General features: G+C 41.9%; 1 protein-coding gene across 7 annotated transcripts in view; it reads right to left on the reverse strand.

The window, feature by feature from the left end:
- The window catches only part of GRIA4 (glutamate ionotropic receptor AMPA type subunit 4), a 343,665-nt gene that overhangs the window by 15,752 nt on the left and 308,330 nt on the right, over positions 1-19,583 (reverse strand). For 3 of the 7 annotated variants that reach the window (XR_009555213.1, XM_060234876.1, XM_060234880.1), the window contains exon 14: positions 2,849-2,963. The exons of the other annotated variants lie outside the window; for them this stretch is intronic. Coding sequence is in view for 2 of the 3 variants with exons in the window: in XM_060234876.1 (XP_060090859.1) it covers positions 2,849-2,963 (115 nt within the window). In the remaining variant the exon portion in view is untranslated. The remainder of the gene's footprint in view (positions 1-2,848; positions 2,964-19,583) is intronic. 7 annotated transcript variants of the gene reach the window in all.

A 19,583-nucleotide genomic window follows, 5' to 3' on the forward strand; every position in this document is an offset into this window, starting at 1 on the left:
AGAGATGCGTGTTGTGCTGATTTCCTCTCCCATCACAAACTCTCAGTTTGCCCCCACACTATTGTTCTCAGGGTCCAGTGCCACCAAGAGGGCACAGTCTTGGCGGTCATGCCAGGCAGCAGTGGGAGAAGGGACACTGGGAAAAGTTTGCCTATACAAGCACTGCTCGCTTTGTGCTAAACAGGATCTGCTCCAGTATTCTGAGCCTATCAGTCTACCCCTTCCTCAGCCATGAAGCTCACTGGATGACCTTCAGCCAGATGCTGTCATTCTCTCTCAGGCTGACCTACTTCACAGGGTTGTTGTGGACAGAAGAACAGCGGCATAGAAATGTACAAGATAGATAAAAGATTATGACACGGCAGCAAAGATAACAATAACACCCTTAGGCAGACCATAGGGTGAGGTGTCATATCACACCCCCAATGCTTTAACATGAGCAAACAGCAAGTCTCATTGCTACAGCTTCCACTATCTGTGTACAATGCTATTGTGTTTGGAATGTCAGCTGGAAGCGGTGGTTGATGCTTTTCAAGGGGTTGGATCTGGCCCTGAGGACTTATGCTGCTGATTCCAAGTTCAAATGATTTCATCTTAGTACATGTCTACATGATAATTTTTGTCTTAAGTAAAAAAAAACCGCTTTATACATCATCCAAATTTTAATTAGGAAAGTGGGTTTATTATTATGGCTATTCTCCCCATGCCCCCACCCCACACACAAACACAATTGTAAATTTGTAAGAAGAGGGGTTTCAGCTCTTCACACACAAGGCAAAGAATCAGTTTTATGAACCAGGTCATTCCTCCAGGTAACCAAGAAGGTCGACAAAAAGCCTGATAATAGACTAAATACTAATGGGCTACATATGTCAACTTAACAAAACTTTAATGCATAACAAATAGTGAAAAACTGCATTAAAACACACATACTTATATCAATCTAAACCATCTTCAGCTGTGAGGTTCACTAGGTGACCTTTGGTCAGATGCTCTCACTCTCTGACCATTTTTGCAGTAGTGCAAAACCCTGCATAAGCATTCTTAATTCCTCAGAGTTTACGAAATTTTCTTCACTGAAATTTGAGTAGATTCAAGTAGATTTGAAAGCATCCTGTTGTGTATAGCTGGTCCCAAATCATCCAATAAGTTCCACAACAGATCTTCCAGATTCTGAACCTGAACCTGCATACTTTCCAAAGTCTCCTTTTCTGTGTCTCCCCCCCTCGTTTGGAATGTAACTTGCAGTTTTTAAGTGGGGAATTTCTGGATTTGGGTTCTACCATTTTAGTCCTCAGTGATGTGTGTTCACCCCGCCTACTTCCTTCCACCATGCTGAGTAGAACCACAGACACCTTCCATTTCCCCCAAATGGGATAGTTACCGAGTTACAAAGCCCCAGTGTTCTTTGCAATACAGTAATATTACTGCAACCCAAGTTTATGCTGGAATCAAATTTTGTTATCTTTTATTCTTTTAAAGTGCCACAAGACTTCTGGTTCTTTATGTAAACTATTATGTAAACTATTAGGGACTCCTCCCCTTGGCATCTTAAAAAAATTCTGAGGATGTAATTAGAATCAGGAATATTTTACTTTTCCTCTGAATTAATCCTCATGCTCAGAATCCTTCTACTCTCAAAGTGGTTGGAACCCTTATAGCATCCTGAAATGGCAGGTGGGGAAGGAATACTGATTCTAATCTTGTCTTCCAGTGTAGAGCACCAGCAGGCCAATTTTCCATTCTTCTCCCCTCACTCTTAAAAACAAAACTCCTCCATATTTAATTACTTCTATTCAGGGCCTTTTTTTGAGCAGGAACACACAGGAATGCAGTTCTGGCTGGCTTGGTGTCAGGGGGTGTGACCTAATATGCAAATAGATTCTTGCTGAGCTTTTTCTACAAAAGAAGCCCTGCTTCTATTGATATTACTGACATTCTCCTCACTCTCCATTTCACCACCCCCTGTCTCCTCCAGCAGAGTGCATTTGACCCAAGATGACCTACTTCACTAGAATCTCCAATTTGTCCAAGAGGCCTTTTTTTAATGAATTTCCCACCCTGCTTGTTATGCATTAAAGCTTTGTTAATTTAACATATGTAACCTATTAATATTTATTCTGTTCAGCAGGCCTTTTGTCAAGTTTCTAGGTTACCTGGTTTTTCTGGTTTGAAGTTTTTTTTTCCCCTTTCTGTTTTGGTTTTACTTGATTCCTCCTTCATTTTATCCTTACAACCACCCTGTAAAATAGGCTAGGCTGAGAGAGAGAGAGAGAGAGAGAGAGATTGTGTGTGTGCTTTCACACACACTAAATAACACACTTTCAATGCACTTTGCAACTGGATTTTACTGTATGAAATGGCAAAATCCACTTGCAAAGAGTTGCCATAGTGGATCGAAAAGGCATTATTTAGTGTGTGTGAAAGCACCCTGTTGTGTGTAGCTGGTCTTGAATCATCCAATAAGGTCCACAATAGATCTTCCAGATTCTGAACCTGACTCGCTAACCACTGTGGCAAACTAGTCTTCTGCTCCTATTGCCTTTGGAGTGAAATCCTTGTTCTGGAGGAAGAAGATTAAAAATAAAAAAAAAAGCAGCAGGAGGAATAAGAAGAGAAACACACAATTTGGACTCCTGTGCCAATCAGTCCAGCATGACAAACTCCTGAGAATGCAAATATTTTTGCTTTGACAGTAATTGCATACATCTGGACTTTGCTTTTCACACTTATCAGAAGTGCCCGGAGACACGGTCAAGGTTGTCATGACAGGGGAAGGAGGAGTCCCAGCAGATGCGCCAATTACTCGACATACTGTTTACCCGCTTGTGGTGACATTGAGGCTAACCTTGGAGTCACCTCCCCCGCTGCCACATTCTCCTTTGTCGTACCACCATTTGTTTTTCAATTTGTCCAAGAGGCCTTGTTCATTCAGTTTTAAAACTGCGAGGTTAACAGCATTTCTTGAAACGATAAAACATATTTTGTAAGAAACTGCACAGCTGTTAAGATGTTAGAAGGAATGAGGACTTTAAAAAAAAAAAAGCTTTTTATCCATGCACTAAATAAACCTCTCATTTGCATATGGCAGCATCCCTGTGAATAGGAGGAAATGTGCTTACTTTCAGATTTGGGGGGAAATTGTTCTTCCACTTTAGGAATGACATTTTTATGGCTTAGCTCTTAAATAAGAATAATACGATTTTTGTAAACCAATTCAAAACAGCGCCCTCCTCCAATCACATATTTTCAATATGGTGATAAAGTGCAGCTCGTGTATCTAACTTAAATGGCTTGTGTCTTTCCCATAAGTTTAGACTAGACAGTAAGCAAACAAAGGCCCTAGATTCCATTTCCTTAACAGCCAAGAGATGTTATTGTTCACTGTACAAAATCAGAGTTTTAAATTTCAGTTCCTTCAAGCTGGAACATGCAGCTCTAGTCACCTACATAAAGGTATAGCAGTAAGGTATGACTTAAACAGGTATACCCCAAGCAAAATGCCCTCGCACATTCATAGCTCTTAATAATACAAACATGTGGACATGATTCAGCTAAAATTGCAGTGCAATCCTAAAACTATAAGAAGAGCCCTGTTGGATCAGACCAGTGGTCTATCTAGTCCAGCATCCTATCTCACATAGTGGCCAATCAGTTACTCTGGAGGTCACAGAGACAGAGGCTTTCCCCTGATGTCACCTCCTGGAACTGGTATTCAGAGGACTACCACCTCTGAAAGTTTAATTCTGGCAGTGGGCTTAGATGGATATAACTTGGTTTAGGACGGCACTGTTAAATGCTTTTTGACTCATTTAAGCTTGTTCATTGGGACAAATTTGCTTAATTTTAGTGGGATCATGTCCATTTGATCTAGGTAAAGTAGCACTATAGTTGCTATAGGCAATCTCATCACAGACAAAACCCATCCCGGTCTACTTGGTGGAATTTAGGAACCTGGTGATGCCCCTTTATTCTGACACAGTAGTGCCTTCCCTGTGTGACCCATCTCTGGTATTCAGAGGGTGACTGTTTTGGAACCTGGAGATCCCATTAAGATCTCATGGCCATTCATCCATGGGGACAGAGGCAGATAAAAATCACACACTTGTGGAATCTGCATATATCCAATCAGGGGTGGAATTCTAGCAGGAGCTCCTTTGCATATTAGGCCACAAAACAGAGCCTTGTAAGCTCTTGGAGGACTGGCTACATCATAGAGGTGTGGCCTAATAGGCAAAGGAGCTCCTGCTAAATTCCACCCCTATTCCATTCCATATCCAATTATGGCAGATGGTGGAAGCCTCTCGTCCTCAGCAACAAGTGAGGGGCGGCAGCTGTGGAGAGGTGGATGGAGAGAATGTGAATCCCTATAATTTGGGAGGGGCCAACAACAGGGTAAGGTAACACCTGGACACCTTGCCTGGATGCTTTTGGAACCACACTGCTGTACTAGTTTGTCCCTTTGATCTAACTCCAACAATGTTCCTCTTACCTTCTTTTGATGTCTCTTCCATACAAGGAAGGCACCTTTATGGCTCATCTCCTTTGGAACATCTTACTTTGTCCTCTTTTTTTCTTCTTTTCCTCTTTCACGGACACTCTCGGTGGGTTCTCTGCAGATCTGTGCCAACTAATTACTGAGTTTTGGAAACTATCTCTAAGTGGAATTGACCTGGGCCTAATTTTCGAGGCTGTTAAATTTCTATTAGATTTTGACTACAGATAATGTAATTGCTTGTCTGCCCCTGCAACTCAAAAGCCAGGACTATTGGCTGTGGTGTGAGTGATAACAGTCTGCTCTTTGTGGATAAAGCCTTCGAGGCTACGTTTCTCAGGCAATCTGACAAATGTAATTTTGTATAAGTGCTCTAATTATGGTTCATGATCAAGGGGAAGAAGAAGGAAGAACAAAAGAATGAGACTGAAATTGTTCATTTGCCTTCCTTTGTTCCAGGAAGCGTTTGCTGCTGAACCAGAGATATTTGGTATGGATTTCTAATTAAGCAGTCGGGTGCCAGTTCTTATGTTTCCAACAACAATCCAAAACCATCCCTTGAATATTTCTAAGGAAGACTTTAGCACTGTTCTCGGAAATTGTGAACTGAGAATTTCAGCAACTTTCTTGCAAATGCATAGCAAGCTAGAAGAGAATCATACCCTGTCCATCTGTGTTTTCCCCCCTAATGAGGGCCAGATGCATGGCAAACAAAGCCCAGTTGGCACAATAGCCTGAAGGCCTTATGCCACAATGAGATCTCTATAGCAGAAGCCTGTCCCCAAGACTTATTTAATTTAGATTGCAAACTCCTTGGGGTAGGAAGAGTTTATATTACTTTTATGCTTAGATGCTGTGATTTAAAATAATCAATAATGATCACTAGTAATCATGGATTGACTAATAGAATGTAGCTTAAGGTATGCTGTAAATTCATGATTTCATAATTTCCATTGCATCCATGAAGACCATTCTCTGTGTGTGTGTGTGTGTGTGTGAGTGAGACAGAGACTGCAATCTAAGGCTTACTGTGCTGCATGAGAATACCTTGAATATCAGCAACAAGGCAGACTATAAATAAAGGAGTTAAATAAATACATCACTCTCCTTATCTATCTGTTGACACATTTATAATGAGATTGTGGACACTGGATCCAAAGATGTGCTTGTACTGGTGGGAAAAATTCTACTCATGTACTATGTATGCATCCTCTTCCATTCCTAGAAAAGCCACTTTGAAGGCCTGGGGTACATGGGGAAATAGGCAACCACTTAATTCACAAGTGGACCTCTTTAATTACCCTCCCTGTATCTGAACAAGCAGTAATTGTGGACAGACTTGATGCAGTAAATGCAAGTCTACATGAAAATATTCTTAATCTTGATGTTGAAAATACCTCCAGGTCATGAACTAGGGTTGCCAAATCCAATTCAAGAAATATCTGTGGACTTTGGGGGCGGAGCCAGGAGCAAGGGTGTGGCAAGCATAATTGAACTCCAAAAGGAGTTCTGCCCATCACATTTAAAGGGACCGCACACCGTTTAAAATGCCTTCCTTCCATAACAAATAATGGATAGGGGGACCTTCTTTGGGGGCTCATAGAATTTGACCCCCTGGTTCAATCTTTTTGAAACGTGGGGGGTATTTTCAGGAGAGGCAATGAATGCTATACTGAAAATTTGGTACTTCTACACCCGCCCCTCAGATACCCACGGATCAATTCTCCATTATTTCCCATGGGAATAAGTCTAAAAAGGGAATAATGGAGTGCCCAGAAGACATTTCTGTTCCCTTCCCCCGCTTTCTGATGACCCTGAAGCGGGGGGAGGGCCTCCAAACCGGGTGATCCCCTGCCCCCACCTGGGGATTGGCAACCCTATCATGAACTGTGCCACCAACTAGTATTCCCTGTTCCCAACAAAACTCTATGAGAACACCAGTGTCATTGACTCTTGTTGTAATTCATACATCCCCTTCAAAAATAAGGAATGTCCCAGTGGAGGAAGAAAAGAGGACTAGCAAAAGAACTGCTGAACAGTAAAACACACCCAAGGTGGTGCAGACAATGGCTGTGTATATCGTGATCCTTGGATCTATTAACTGTGGTTGACTGACATTCAAACTGCCCTGCACGGGTAGATGTCAGAATTATATCTTGGAGTATTGTAGGGTGGAGGAACAAAGCTAATGATGACTGACTGACGCAAGTGGACCTGTGGAACCAAGTCAATGTTTCTCATGTAGGGTGTCAAGGCACAGGTCCCCTGTAGGGGATGTTGCCAAAAATGGCTTCCCTATGGGACTGAGTCCTAAGATAAGGAGGAAATTGGGACACAAGTCCCCTCCCCCCAAAAATCATTACAGCACACCAAGAAGGGTGCAGAAGTGTGTATGTGGGGGGATGTATGCAAACTTTAGAAGACTTATTACAAGTAATGCTCAAGGTTTCCCAAAGCTTATGCCACAACCACATCCTTCCTCCTCAAAAGAAGGATTTGGATGCAAATAGGATGGATAGATAAAGGTTTCTATAATTTTCAAGGTATACTTTTACATGTTATTGATAGTCATGTTTCTGTATCTTGTGAACTACTTCTGGTAATGAAAAACATCCCAGGTTGCTTCTCCCTCTCACTGTGTTACCAACTTTTGCTCTGTCCCAGAAATGGAACTTGGACTAGGAAGCTGTTAAGTAAGCAGTAAAGAGGAAAATCCTATGAAATAAAAGCTTTTTATTTTCATTTTTGCATTCTTTCCCCAAGTCTTCTAAAGGATGCAGGAACGACTCCACAGCAGCCAGTAAGCTTCTAGTAGCTCACAAGGTACCTCTTCAAAAAACAAACAAACTCCCCAAACCCAACTCTTAATAGAAGGACTTAACTCCTGTGCTGAACCCATGGGTACTGGGAGATTTGTTAATGGAAGACTAGCCAAGACAACCATCTTGCCGCACCTCAAGCACTTTTCAATCCCATGGACTTCAGAGGGACATTTAAAAATGTAAAATCAATGGGACTTTAAAAATCCCTTACTCTAACTAGATGATGACCAAACGAAATATGTTCTAGCTAAATGCACTGATTTTCCTGCTTCTCACTGATTCTAATACTTCGCTTAGTGTTCCTGATTTATAAATCTTCACATATTGTAGTAAATGACATGCATGTTGCTGTGTGCAAACATTACATGCATGTGCCAGCCACATAAATGGATGATTGTATTAGTTCTGATACTACCAATCAGAAGTGAAAGGGAATGGATTTTTGTGCTGCAACCCCTTCATGACTGATTGTTTCTGAGCTTGAGTTGCCCATGCAGATCTCGTCCCCTAGGAGGCGGTTAGAAGGTTAAAGCAAAATTTAAGTGCAGTCATTTTCAGTGATTTAAGAATGTGCTGAAATCAGCAGGGCCTAAAACTGATGAATAATGGCTGGAGCATGGCCAAGTTGGCTACAAACCAAGGGCACAACTGGGTGCACCAAAACCCATTGATTTCACAAGGATTAAGCACACTTCACTTTTTAATGGATCGTAACCAACATTTTCAACCTCCTCCTGTACCTTTTGCACCCAAATAGTACACCTGCAAAACTATGCACATGTACTAGTTTTCTTCCTTGTGCAAATCAGTCTGCATCACTGGGTTGGACTCCATACTCGATCAGAATATCTTTAAGTACTGATTTCAGAACTATTCTGACAACAAAATGCATTCCTACCCTTTGCTCTAATGATTCTGTGTGCCCAAAATCTAAAGGTTTCTTTCTAAAAGCCTGAAAGATAGCCCCTACTATGATCCAGCTGATTTAACCACCTGGATCCATGCCATGGTAAGGTTGAGAGTAAATGATCGAAACACCTTCTACATAACACTCCCATTCTGCGGTCAGTTCAGATATCAGAAGTGAGCAGTGACTCACAAAAGCTCATATCCTGTCACAAATTTAGTCTTTGAAGTGCTACTGGATTCTTGCACTTTTTGCTGCTACAGACAAACATGGCTAGCTATCTTGTGTAAAACAGTTGTTCAAGGGGTAATGGGGCTATATAATAATAGAGATATTTCAGCTATATTATAATGGAATGGTTTGAGAAAGCATTTTATAAATGGAATGGGACTGTGGTCTTTACCACTGTGTATAGTATGTATTATCTGTTTGCTCTGTTCTTTATCTTGCTCTCACAGCATTGATTTCTTCTCATATACTATTACTTTCCGAATTGCTTAAAATATCTAAAAACGCAAAAGCGATTTTGGTCCGCATCAACCAAAGTATAGTGTCCAGATCATGAAAAGTGATGGTATCACTTTAGTCTGCTTTGGTTAGACCCCGCCTACCGTATGGAACAGGTTTTCTCAGGAGGTGGTGGTCTCTTCTTCTTTGGAGGTTTTTAAACAGACGCTAGATGGTCATCTCACAGCAATGCTGATTTTGTGAACTTAGGCAGATCATGAGAAGGAGGGCACAGAGGGGTTTTTGTGAAGTTCCTGCATTGTGTAGGGGGTTGGACTAGATGACCCTGGAGGTACCTTCCAACACTTTCATTGGATTTATATCCTATCCTCCACTCCAAATCTCAGAGTCTCAGAGTGGCTCATAACCTCCTTTATCTTCCTCCCCCACAACAGACATCCTGTGAGGTAGGTGGGGCTGAGAGAGCTCTCACAGAAAGCTGCTCTTTCAAGGACAACCTTTGCAAGAGCTATAGCTGACCCAAGGCCATACCAGCAGCTGCAAGTGGAGGAGGGGGGAATCGAACAGGGTTCTCCCAGATATGAGTCTGCACTCTTAACCACTTCACCAAACGGGCTGTCACATCAAACTGGCTCTCAGCTCTATGATTCTCAACTCTATGATTCTATCTTTTGTAGTGCTTATTCTTTGATTTGGATTTCTGTAACTGCAGTCCTATTACATTGCTAATTAGAAGCGATTGCATTGAACTACACTGTGTAATCTGCTTTGAGCCTGAGTGAGAAAGGAAGACTACAAACAAACAAATATGTCCTCTGACTCTTTGAGATCAATTCAGGTGGGGTAGCCATGCTGGTCTGAAGCAGCAGAACAAAGCTTGAGTCCAGTGGCACCTTTAAGACCAACAAAGTTTTATTCAAGTATAAACTTTCATGTGCAGTATGCATGCTTGAATAAAATTTGTTGGTCTTAAAGGTGCCACTTAGGGTTGCCAAGTCCTCTTTGTCCGGAACGGGGGATGAAGCCTGGAAGTGACATAATTGCATCGGCAATGCTGTCTGCGGCCACTCTAGGCATTTCCAGGAAAACTCTATGGTTTCCCCAGACACTCTAGCCATTTGAGAGGGAACAGCTCTATGGTGCCTATTGTACCATAGAGTTTTCCCTCCCAAATTGCTGGAGCATCCTGGAAAAACATAGAGTTTCCCCAGAAATGCCTACAGCGGCCACTGCACACCAATGCAATGACATCACTTCCGGGTGACAAATGACATCACTTCCGCGCCAGCAATAGGGGGAGGTTTCCCCCACTGGCCCAATATGGGCCAGTGGGTTGGGAACCTCCCAGGTGGGGAAACCCTCGCCCAGACCAGGGGCTTGGCAGTCCTAGTACCACTGGACTCAGATTTTATTTGGGATCAAGTTGGTTATCTCTTAACTGAGAAGCTTTGCTCTGCAGCCAATCCCCCACCCACCTTAATTAATAATTTAAAAAAAAAAAGATTCAAGGAGAAACTACTCACCCTGGCCAAAATTTACCCTTAAAAACTAGGAAGGAAAAACAAGGTTCCACTTACTTTTTTGAGGAAGCTGCGACAGCTGATGACAGTCCTAAAACAGTAATTAAAAAAACCCATAAAGCCTATTCATGAGAGGGTTATTTAGTAGGATCATTAGCCATATCCATAGACAACTTCACAGCACAAGGAAAAAAAATATGGACATAAAAAAAGGAATGAAGAAGTAAATGAGGATTTATAAGCGTCTCTCATTTCCTGAAATTAAGCCTAAATTGGTTACCAATCTACCACATTGCATTCCTCCTTATTACATCTAGCAGGCCATGTAAAAAACACTTTTGTTTTACACTGCTTTTATGACTAAGGTGCAAGCCAATTGGTCACGCTGCTTTCTGCTTTTCAGAGAAAGGAAACCTGGTTCTTTTGGACAAGATTCTAATGTTTGCCAGTAATATTTTAAAAGAATTATTTTTGCAGAGATGCTTTCAAGCAGAAATCTCTTGACAATGATCCAATGCATCCATCCTGGTCATACAGAATTTTGTCACGGAAGATGGTAGAATTCAAAGAGTTTAAAATAAAGATGCGCACTGGAAAATTTTTCTATTTAATGTTGGGTTTGGGGAATTCTATAGGGCATGCTTTCCTGTATACTGGAAGTTGCAGGGGAGGAGATGTGTTTCTCCTTTAGTCATTTTTGGGGGCACAATTTTTTGGATTCAGGAATTCTGGCACCTCAAAATCATGCCCAGCAGAAAAATCCATTCCGAATTTTTTTAAAAAGAAACTCCATCATGACCCTTTCCTTTAACTTTTTTTTTAAAAAGACGAAGGTTTAACTTACCATGCTGGTGACCACTGGCTCACTGGTGGCTCTCTAGGGCTACAGCACAGTCACCCCCTGGCTCTTCCTTCTGCCAGCAGCAGTCAGTGGAGTCCACCCAGATCCTGACAGCTGAAGAATGGCTTCCAGAAGCCCATGTGCCAGCCTGGCAGTTGTTCTCCAGCTGTCAGGGTCTGGGTGGACTCCACTGACTGCCACCGACAACTGACTGGTTGCAGTGTGGCCCCAGAGAGCTGTCAGTAGGTGATGCCACCCATGCCTTCCTCTCCCCCCCCCCCTTTTAAAAAAATGTTAAAAGACCATGGGGGTCAGGAATAAACCTGGCTAACTTTTCCCTCCCTGAAACCCAAAACACTCCTGAAATTCTGGGAGAACGTTTAGTTATTTGCAGAATTTCAGAAGTGCTTTTAAAAAAATATACTAGAACCAAGCCAAAATAGTTAATTTCAGATATATATATTTGCTCAGGTTCATTCAGATGCACAACAGTAAAAGATAAAAACCTGGCATTAAAGAAGAAAAAAATAGAAACCGTTACATAGAGCGCAGCCTACTTACTAGGTTGTGAAATTCTTACCCAGTCTTCAAATGGAATGCCACAGAATGGTTCTTTTAAGGCCAATGAAAAACTCCATGGGGCTGCATTGTGCATGCGGAGCTCCTTGTGAGCAGGGCCTCTGCTGGTCACTTCTGTGTTGAGAAAGCCCCACAAGGCTCTCACTGGGCATGCAGAGCTTCCCTGACACTGAAATGAATGTGGAAGTTTCTTCCCCTATGCAGTTTGTTCAGTACCTTGGAGCCTTAGCATGTATGCCAGAGCTGCTTGACAGAGGATATACCAAAGCCCTTTTCAGATGTTCCAAACAAGTATGAATGCACAAAAGGGATTAGGAAGTGGGATCATAACGGCCAGATCTGCCCCTGATCTAAGTATATAAGTTGGGGTGACGGTATACAGCTTATAAGAGCCCTGTGGCACAGAGTGGTAAAGCTGCAGTACTGCAGTCGGAGCCTTCTGCTCACAACCTGAGTTCGATCCCAGTGGAAGCTGGTTCTGGTAGCCAGCTCGAGGTTGACCCATCCTTCCGAGGTCGGTAAAATGAGTACCCAGCTTGCTAGGGGGGAAGTGTAGATGACTGGGGAAGGCAACCCCATAAAAAGTCTGCCGTGAAAATGTTGTGAAAGCAACATCACCCCAGAGTCAAAAACGACTGGTGCTTGCACAGGGGACTACCTTTACCTTTTTATACAGCTTACATGCTTACAAGCCTGCATACATATGGTTTATTCCACAATATAAGAACTCTCCTTTTTCAGAGTTCCCGATCACACATAGAGCTCCATACTTAGGGAGTTTATATGAAGATGTTCCAATGAACACGAATAGATCAGAGATGGAGCTTGCAAGGAGCCTGTTCCTTCCCTATGTGCAGAGGCTTAATCACAGAGGCCTAAGATGTCAGAAAAGGGCTTAATTAATGGGACTTCTTCTTTTTTTGTGCAGCAATCACACTGGGATTACATTAGATTCGCAGTGCAATTTTAGACAAAGCTACATACTTTTAAGCCCATTGACCCTACTATCCAAGGCTTAATTTACACATTGATATTTTGTCATGCTAGCTCACTCTACTTTGGATTACACAAAAGTACAAGAGAACTGGGACTTCTGTATAGAAGAACTGGATCTTTGTGTGTGTGTGTGTGATATGGGAATTTTTGTATCATACCATTTAGTAGGATGTGAGTACTTCCCCATTTTTGGATTTTCTTGTCAGTGGTGTAATATTATTACCCTTTGGTTTCTGGATACGATTCATGTATTCCCCACATTCCTTGGTCTTGCTGTTGTTGCTTCCACTCTTTCTAGGTTTTCTTAAAAAAAAATTTCTACTTCCTATGTTGGAAGCAGGCCTAGTGAGAAGGCCATGGCTCAGTGGTAGAGCATCTACTTGGCATGCAGAAGGTCTCAGGTTCCACTTCTAGTATTTCCAGGTTTTTAAAATCAGGTTGCTGCTGATGTGAAGGACCTCTGCTTGAGACTCTGGAGAGCCTGTGCCAGTCTGGGCAGACAAGACTCTTTGCTGGACCAAGGATCCAATCCAGAACAAGGAAGCTTCATGTGTTACTGTGTAAAACAGTCCCAGGTGTGTATATTTATTCTAAAATATTAAGAAGGTCACATTACTTGCCACAAAATAGGAACCCAAAGTAAGCAACAACAATTGAGTAAGACCACATATCTAAGTCCAACGCCAAATGCTTGGCACATTAGGTGAAGAAAGAACCTTTTCTGCTTGACATCCTAGAGAGCTGCTGCCAGGACAAGTAGACAATACAAGGCTAAATGAACCAATGTTTTGAATCTCTTTAAGGAAGCTTCATATCTTTGAATAATAATATTCATCTTACCTCCTTCTGTCCTTCCTCTCTAAATGGTGCCAATGAATGTTTCAAACTAGTGATATTTCTGGATGAGAGAAAAAGAGAAAGCCTTCTGGTGTTGAAGGCTTTCTAAAATTTTGAAATAACATCCATTATGTTTCATAGGATCGTAATGCTCTTCTCTTTAGTACACAATTTTTTTTTGCTTTCAGTACTATTACAATACTGAGCTAAGGTGTAGGAATCATATTAGATAGCATATAATTACTAAAAAAATTATTGCAAGCACAGCATGAGTGAAACAGCAGGCACTAAATTAATTGTTATTCAGGGAGGGCTGATTCATCCACAGTCCTTTTTAGGTATACATCTACAATGCTTTAGGTGTACACACTGAAACCAAATATGATAGCAGTTATTTAAAAAACAACTCACAAATGAACAACCCAAATAGGTTGTGTAACTATTTCACTAGAATTGCTGGGAGAGAAGCAAATATTTCAAGCAGCATCAAAAGACAGAACTATATGTAAGTCCTACTCATTGTGTGCGTGCATGCGTGCATGTGAGTGTGTGTGTGTGTGTGTGAGAGAGAGATTTACACTGCTGCATAATTTAAAATGAAATAAGCAGGACTTTTTGTAGCAGGAACTCCTTTGCATATTAGGCCACACACCCCTGATGTAGCCAATCCTTCTGGAGCTTACAGGGCTCTTAATACAGGGCCTACTGTAAGCTCCAGGAGGATTGGCTACATCATGAGTGTGTGGCCTAATATGCAAAGGAGTTCTTGCTACAAAAAAAAAGCCCTGGAAATAAGACAGAAAAGGGAACAAATGAGAGATGAAAAAGTCATGTGGCTGTATCTAACCAACTTTCCTTATAGTGGGAAAGAGAGGTCACTGTTGACCACCAAAAAGGCTATTCTGGGGGTTATAAGAACCTGTGTAGACAAAATCCATGCTGGATGTTTTTTTTAATAAGGATGGGGATTGGATAAGACTTAGTGGGGGGTGGGGACAAAACACCTGACTGGATCCAACTCAGTCTATGCTGCACTTTGTACTCATAAGAGGAAGATGCTCATCATAACTTATAGCCACCAATGATAACACTGGCCGCATCATTTACAAAACTGTAGATGCTAATCTTTTAATAAACCAAAGTTGAGCAAAGATTATTAAAAGTTGGAGCTCTTCACTAATGACTTGATACCAGGGATGCTCAGTCACCTGCCACTTCATTTCACAATCTATCTACAAACTGTGATCAGGGTTGTCCAATGAGTAGCAAACTGTTCCCTTGTCTTTGAAAAAAAATTGTTAGATTTAATTGTACAAAAACAAACCAACCCATCTGTGCATGCACATACTATTTTCCTGGGGCTTCCTCCCTTTCTGCCACAGATACCACTGCCTACCCCTGTCTGCTATTTGCCACATTCTTTGAACATACAAAACATCAATGTTTCACAGACTTACCATTACGAGGTGTCCCATTCTATCCCTTGATGCTGACAGACTCAGTTTTCATTAATGGCAAAGGCAGGGAACTGTCCTGATTTCAAGCAGTGTGCTCATGCATCTTCTCCAATTGCCTCATAGGAAAATGGGGTTGCACTTACTTGTAACCTTTGTTTATTGAGTGATTTTCTGTGTAGGTGCATATGGGACTCCATGATGGCAGGCCAGCCAGGGGAAGAACCGCCAAGCTTTTCTGATGAAGTTTCTAGGCTCTGGAGTACGCCTCCTCCCCTCTGTCATTAGAAGTTCCTTTTCCTGCCCAAAGGCTCATGTGACAGAGGTGAGGCGAGCACTTATAACTTGTAGCGCAGCTTTTCCCATTGCAGCTTCACTTTTGGAATCCACATCCATCGAGTAGTGCTTGATGAACAAAGGGGGAGTGGACCAATCACTGCCTTGCTGATGTCCTCCAATAAGAGTCTGGTATGGAATGCTGCTGAACACAGCTTTCAGGGTCACTGGGCAAGAGACCTTAGTTTTGCCATAAACTGTTCAGATTGCAAAGACTACCCGGTAGGCTAGTGATTGGATCTCTCCCTTTTTTCGACCTTTTGAAACATACAAACAAATCTCCATCCTTCCTGTATTATTGTGTTCTTTTTAAATAAAAAGAATTGCTCTTCATACATCTAGTCTATGTAGTGTTTGTTCCAATGATGATGTTGGGAATGGGAAGAATACTGGGAGAGATGTCTTGGTTGAGATGAAATTGTGATACCACCTTAGGAAGAAACTACACTAGGTCTGAGTTCTACCTTGTTCTGGATGGGATTTAATAAAAGGAGCATTACTGTGATGTGCACGTAGTTCACTTACCATTTTGAAGGAGGTAATTGCTACCCAAAAGGTGGTCTTATAAGAGACAAAAGACACATCAGCACTGACCATGGGTTTATACATGAATTTTGAAAGGATTAGGGACAAACTCCATTGAAGAACCGGGGGTACAACAGATGGGGATATATTAAATAAATCTTTAAGAAACTTTTTAGACTTCAGAACAGAGAAGACTGACTGTCCATTAACTGGGAGTTGAAACACAGAGATGGTGGTCAGGTGAACCTTTATAGATGAGATTGCTAGACCCTCTTCTTGTCATTCCAAGAGGCAATCAAAGATTTTGCTCAAGCTACAAGATTAGGGGAGGGATGGTGGCTCAGTGGTAGAGCATCTGCTTGGGAAGCAGAAGGTCCCAGGTTCAATCCCTGGCATCTCCAAAAAAGGGTCCAGGCAAATAGGTGTGAAAACCTCAGCTTGAGACCCTGGAGAGCCGCTGCCAGTCTGAGAAGACAATACTGACTTTGATGGACCAAGGGTCTGATTCAGTATAAGGCAGCTTCATATGTTCATATGTTCATTATAGATCAAGGCCATGCTCATCACTCCAGTGCACAAACTTTTCCCTTTTATAACTGTATGACCTTCTTGTTGTGGGTTTGTTGGAGGATGTTATAACCTGTTCAACCTTCTGTGAAAATCCCTCTACTGTATGATTAGCCAGGCGGTCAGATGCAGTGAATCTACCCGAGGATCTCTAACAGGTTAATGTGAAGGTTTTCCTAGTCCTTTAGTCGCTGACAGTGGGCATCCCAGCCTGTGAATGAAATGTCAGTGAAGAGGTGGGTGTCATGGGCTTGGACCCCTAAAGGGATTCATTTGAGGAGATTCTCTAATATGGACTGCCATAGGAACGACCTTACAATGACTCTTGGGACAGATAGTTTTCTCCAATGAGATTCAGAACTGCCATTGAAGCTCCTTATAAACGTTGGCAGAATTTATTTTAAGATGGCCCTCTTTATGATCTGACTGCAGTAGCTCTTATGATTTTGGCTGCAGGTATGAACTTGGCCACCAGAGTTCTAAGCTATTCAGCACTATCATGCATTTATATTGCTAATATCAGGCACTTAGACTGAGACCCTGAGTGGGGTCTCAAGGCAGGAAAGCCTTATATGGTATGGTCCTTATTTGACATGACAGGAAGCAAGAGAACTAGCCATTTCTATAAGATAAGAGTGAACTGAGGGCAATGTTTTGAGTTGGCAGTATAATTGTTTATATAAATTTTCAGCTGGAGTTTTTTGGAATGCGTAGACATCTGATAAGAAAGAGATGGTGAGCCTTTATAAGTCCTGGACATTTGAGCACAGGGGGCTGATCTGCACTAGAGTTTTGCTGCACTAGCCTCTGTGTTAGATCATGCCAAGCTAACTGGAACTTAGACTCTGGGTTGCTCTGCAGAGGCGTTTCTCTGCTGGACGACCTAAGAGGATAGACAGCCTTTGCTGATTTTAAGTCATCTCCTGTTTGAGGCCTCAGGAAAAAAAAGGAAAGGTCCCCTGTGCAAGCACCAGTCGTTTCCAACTCTGGGGTGACGTTGCTTTCACAACATTTTCATGGCAGACTTTTTACGGGGTGGTTTGCCATTGGCTTACCCAGTCATCTATGCTTTCCCCCCAGCAAGCTGGGTACTCATTTTACCACAGTGGTGGAAGTCATATATCCTGGAAGTCTTTGTATGTGTTTGGGTGACTGGTATCTGTTGGATTTCTCCCAGTTTACCAAAACAAACAAACAAATAAAAACAAGCTTTTGGCCAATCCATCTGGGGAGTAATCGATGAAGAGCCGATCATCCATGTGAGGAATGCTGTACAACCTTTTAACTTCAAATGAGCTAGAACATCCACAACACACTTGGTAAATACTCTAGGTACCATTATGAACCCAAAGGGGAGCACTGCAAATTCACAGGTGGTACCTAAATAGTTGAACCTCAAGTATTTCCTATTGTCTTCATGTATCAAGATATCGAAGGATGTGTCCTTTAAATCTAGTGTGGCTAACCAAATTTTGGGAGCCATAAAGGACATCACCTCCTATAGGGATAACATTTAAATGTTTATTCAGAAATCTTAGGTCTAAGATGGACCTCTTATCCTTGTCCTTTTTTGTCACTGTTGAAATATCTAGAAAAGCTATTATTATTATTAATTATTATTATTGTTGTTGTTATTATTGTTATTGTTGTTGTTATTCAGGAATGAATTCTGTAATTGCTTCTTTAGCTAATAGAAAAGAGACCTCCTGCATAACCAGATTTGTTACCTTTTCGTAGGGCTTGCAAAATGTTCTGCTAGGTCTTTGAGTAACACCGTACAAAAGTGGCAACACAGTCTGTAGCAGAAAACAACAACCACTGTGTACAAAACCCACCATAAAATATATATATAAAATAATTCTTAAAAGTCTATATTAATTTCAAATGATACCAAATACACAGAATATCAAAAAGTTTCACAAAAGGAAAGGATCCACAGGCCTTTGGGTAAGGCAGCTGGCATCCAAAATAAATGGAATATGGCTTCCCTTGCCATAATATCCCGTACTATGCCCAATATTCCATCTTCAGCCAGGCCTACCGATGTATTACTGGTTCCAGCATGTAGCTGATATGTGGCTGATTTGTCTTCCACCTGATATTATATGCTTTTGTTTTAATTGTATCTTATTGTTTGTTTAAATCTGTTGTACTCCACCCTGAGCTTGTTTGTGGGGAGAGCAGAATAGAAATCTACTATAATAAAAATAAAAAAATAAATTAGAAAGTGGGAGAGTTTGCAAGACTGGTCCAGAGAGTATTCAAACAGAGGCAATGATTGGAAATTCAAAAAACAACTTCTCTTTATTATGGACAACACCCAACTATCAACAGTAACTTGGCACCTCTTATAAAAGAACTTGGATAACCTATCAAAAAAACCAATGGTCAGAGCCTAGCCAGGCAGATGAGGCACTTCTAGAGTGCTGGTCCCCAGGGGACTGGGTGGGGTTTCTTGCCTGTTGTCTACCCTGCCTTTTGGGCTGGGATTGCTGAGTATAAGAGCCCTGCTAGAGGGGTGGAGGGGCCTGGTATCAATAGTTCTGTGCATGATAGGGCCTTCATTGGGGATACCTTTTGGTATTCCTTGGGAAGTATATTTGTTTAAAAAATGTTGATGATGAAGAAGAAGACGACTGCAGATTTATACCCCACCCTTCTCTCTAAATCAGAGACTCGGAGCGGCTTACAATCTCCTATATCTTCTCCCCCCACAACAGACACCCTGTGAGGTGGGGCTGAGAGAGCTCTTACAGCAGCTGCCCTTTCAAGGACAACTCCTACAAGAGCTATGGCTGACCCAAGGCCATTCCAGCAGCTGCAAGAGGAGAAGTGGGGAATCAAACCTGGTTCTCCTGGATAAGAGTCCACGCACTTAACCACTACACCAAACTGCACACTACACCAAATCCCCTGGTCACTGAATAGATCTCAACCTTCAAATGGGAGAGCCTCTGTTTTGGCTCTTGTGTCCAGTGGAAGGGCTGAGAAGCGTGACCATGAATATCTCCATATGACAATGCCAGAGGCCATTGACCTGCTATTATGAGCTCCTCTATGCCTTGCAGCATTGAGCTGCTGTTTCCCTAACTTTTGCCCTTCTTCAATGAGAACCTTAGCCACACTCAGCTTACCAGCAGGCCTGATTCAGCCCTTGGGCCACAAGTTTGACACCCCTACTCTAGACCCTTGGCTTTTGCCATTTGGATCAACTGCTCCAAATATATCTTAATAGC

Source organism: Heteronotia binoei, chromosome 3 (genome assembly GCF_032191835.1).
Source record: "Heteronotia binoei isolate CCM8104 ecotype False Entrance Well chromosome 3, APGP_CSIRO_Hbin_v1, whole genome shotgun sequence".
Lineage (NCBI taxonomy): Eukaryota > Metazoa > Chordata > Lepidosauria > Squamata > Gekkonidae > Heteronotia > Heteronotia binoei.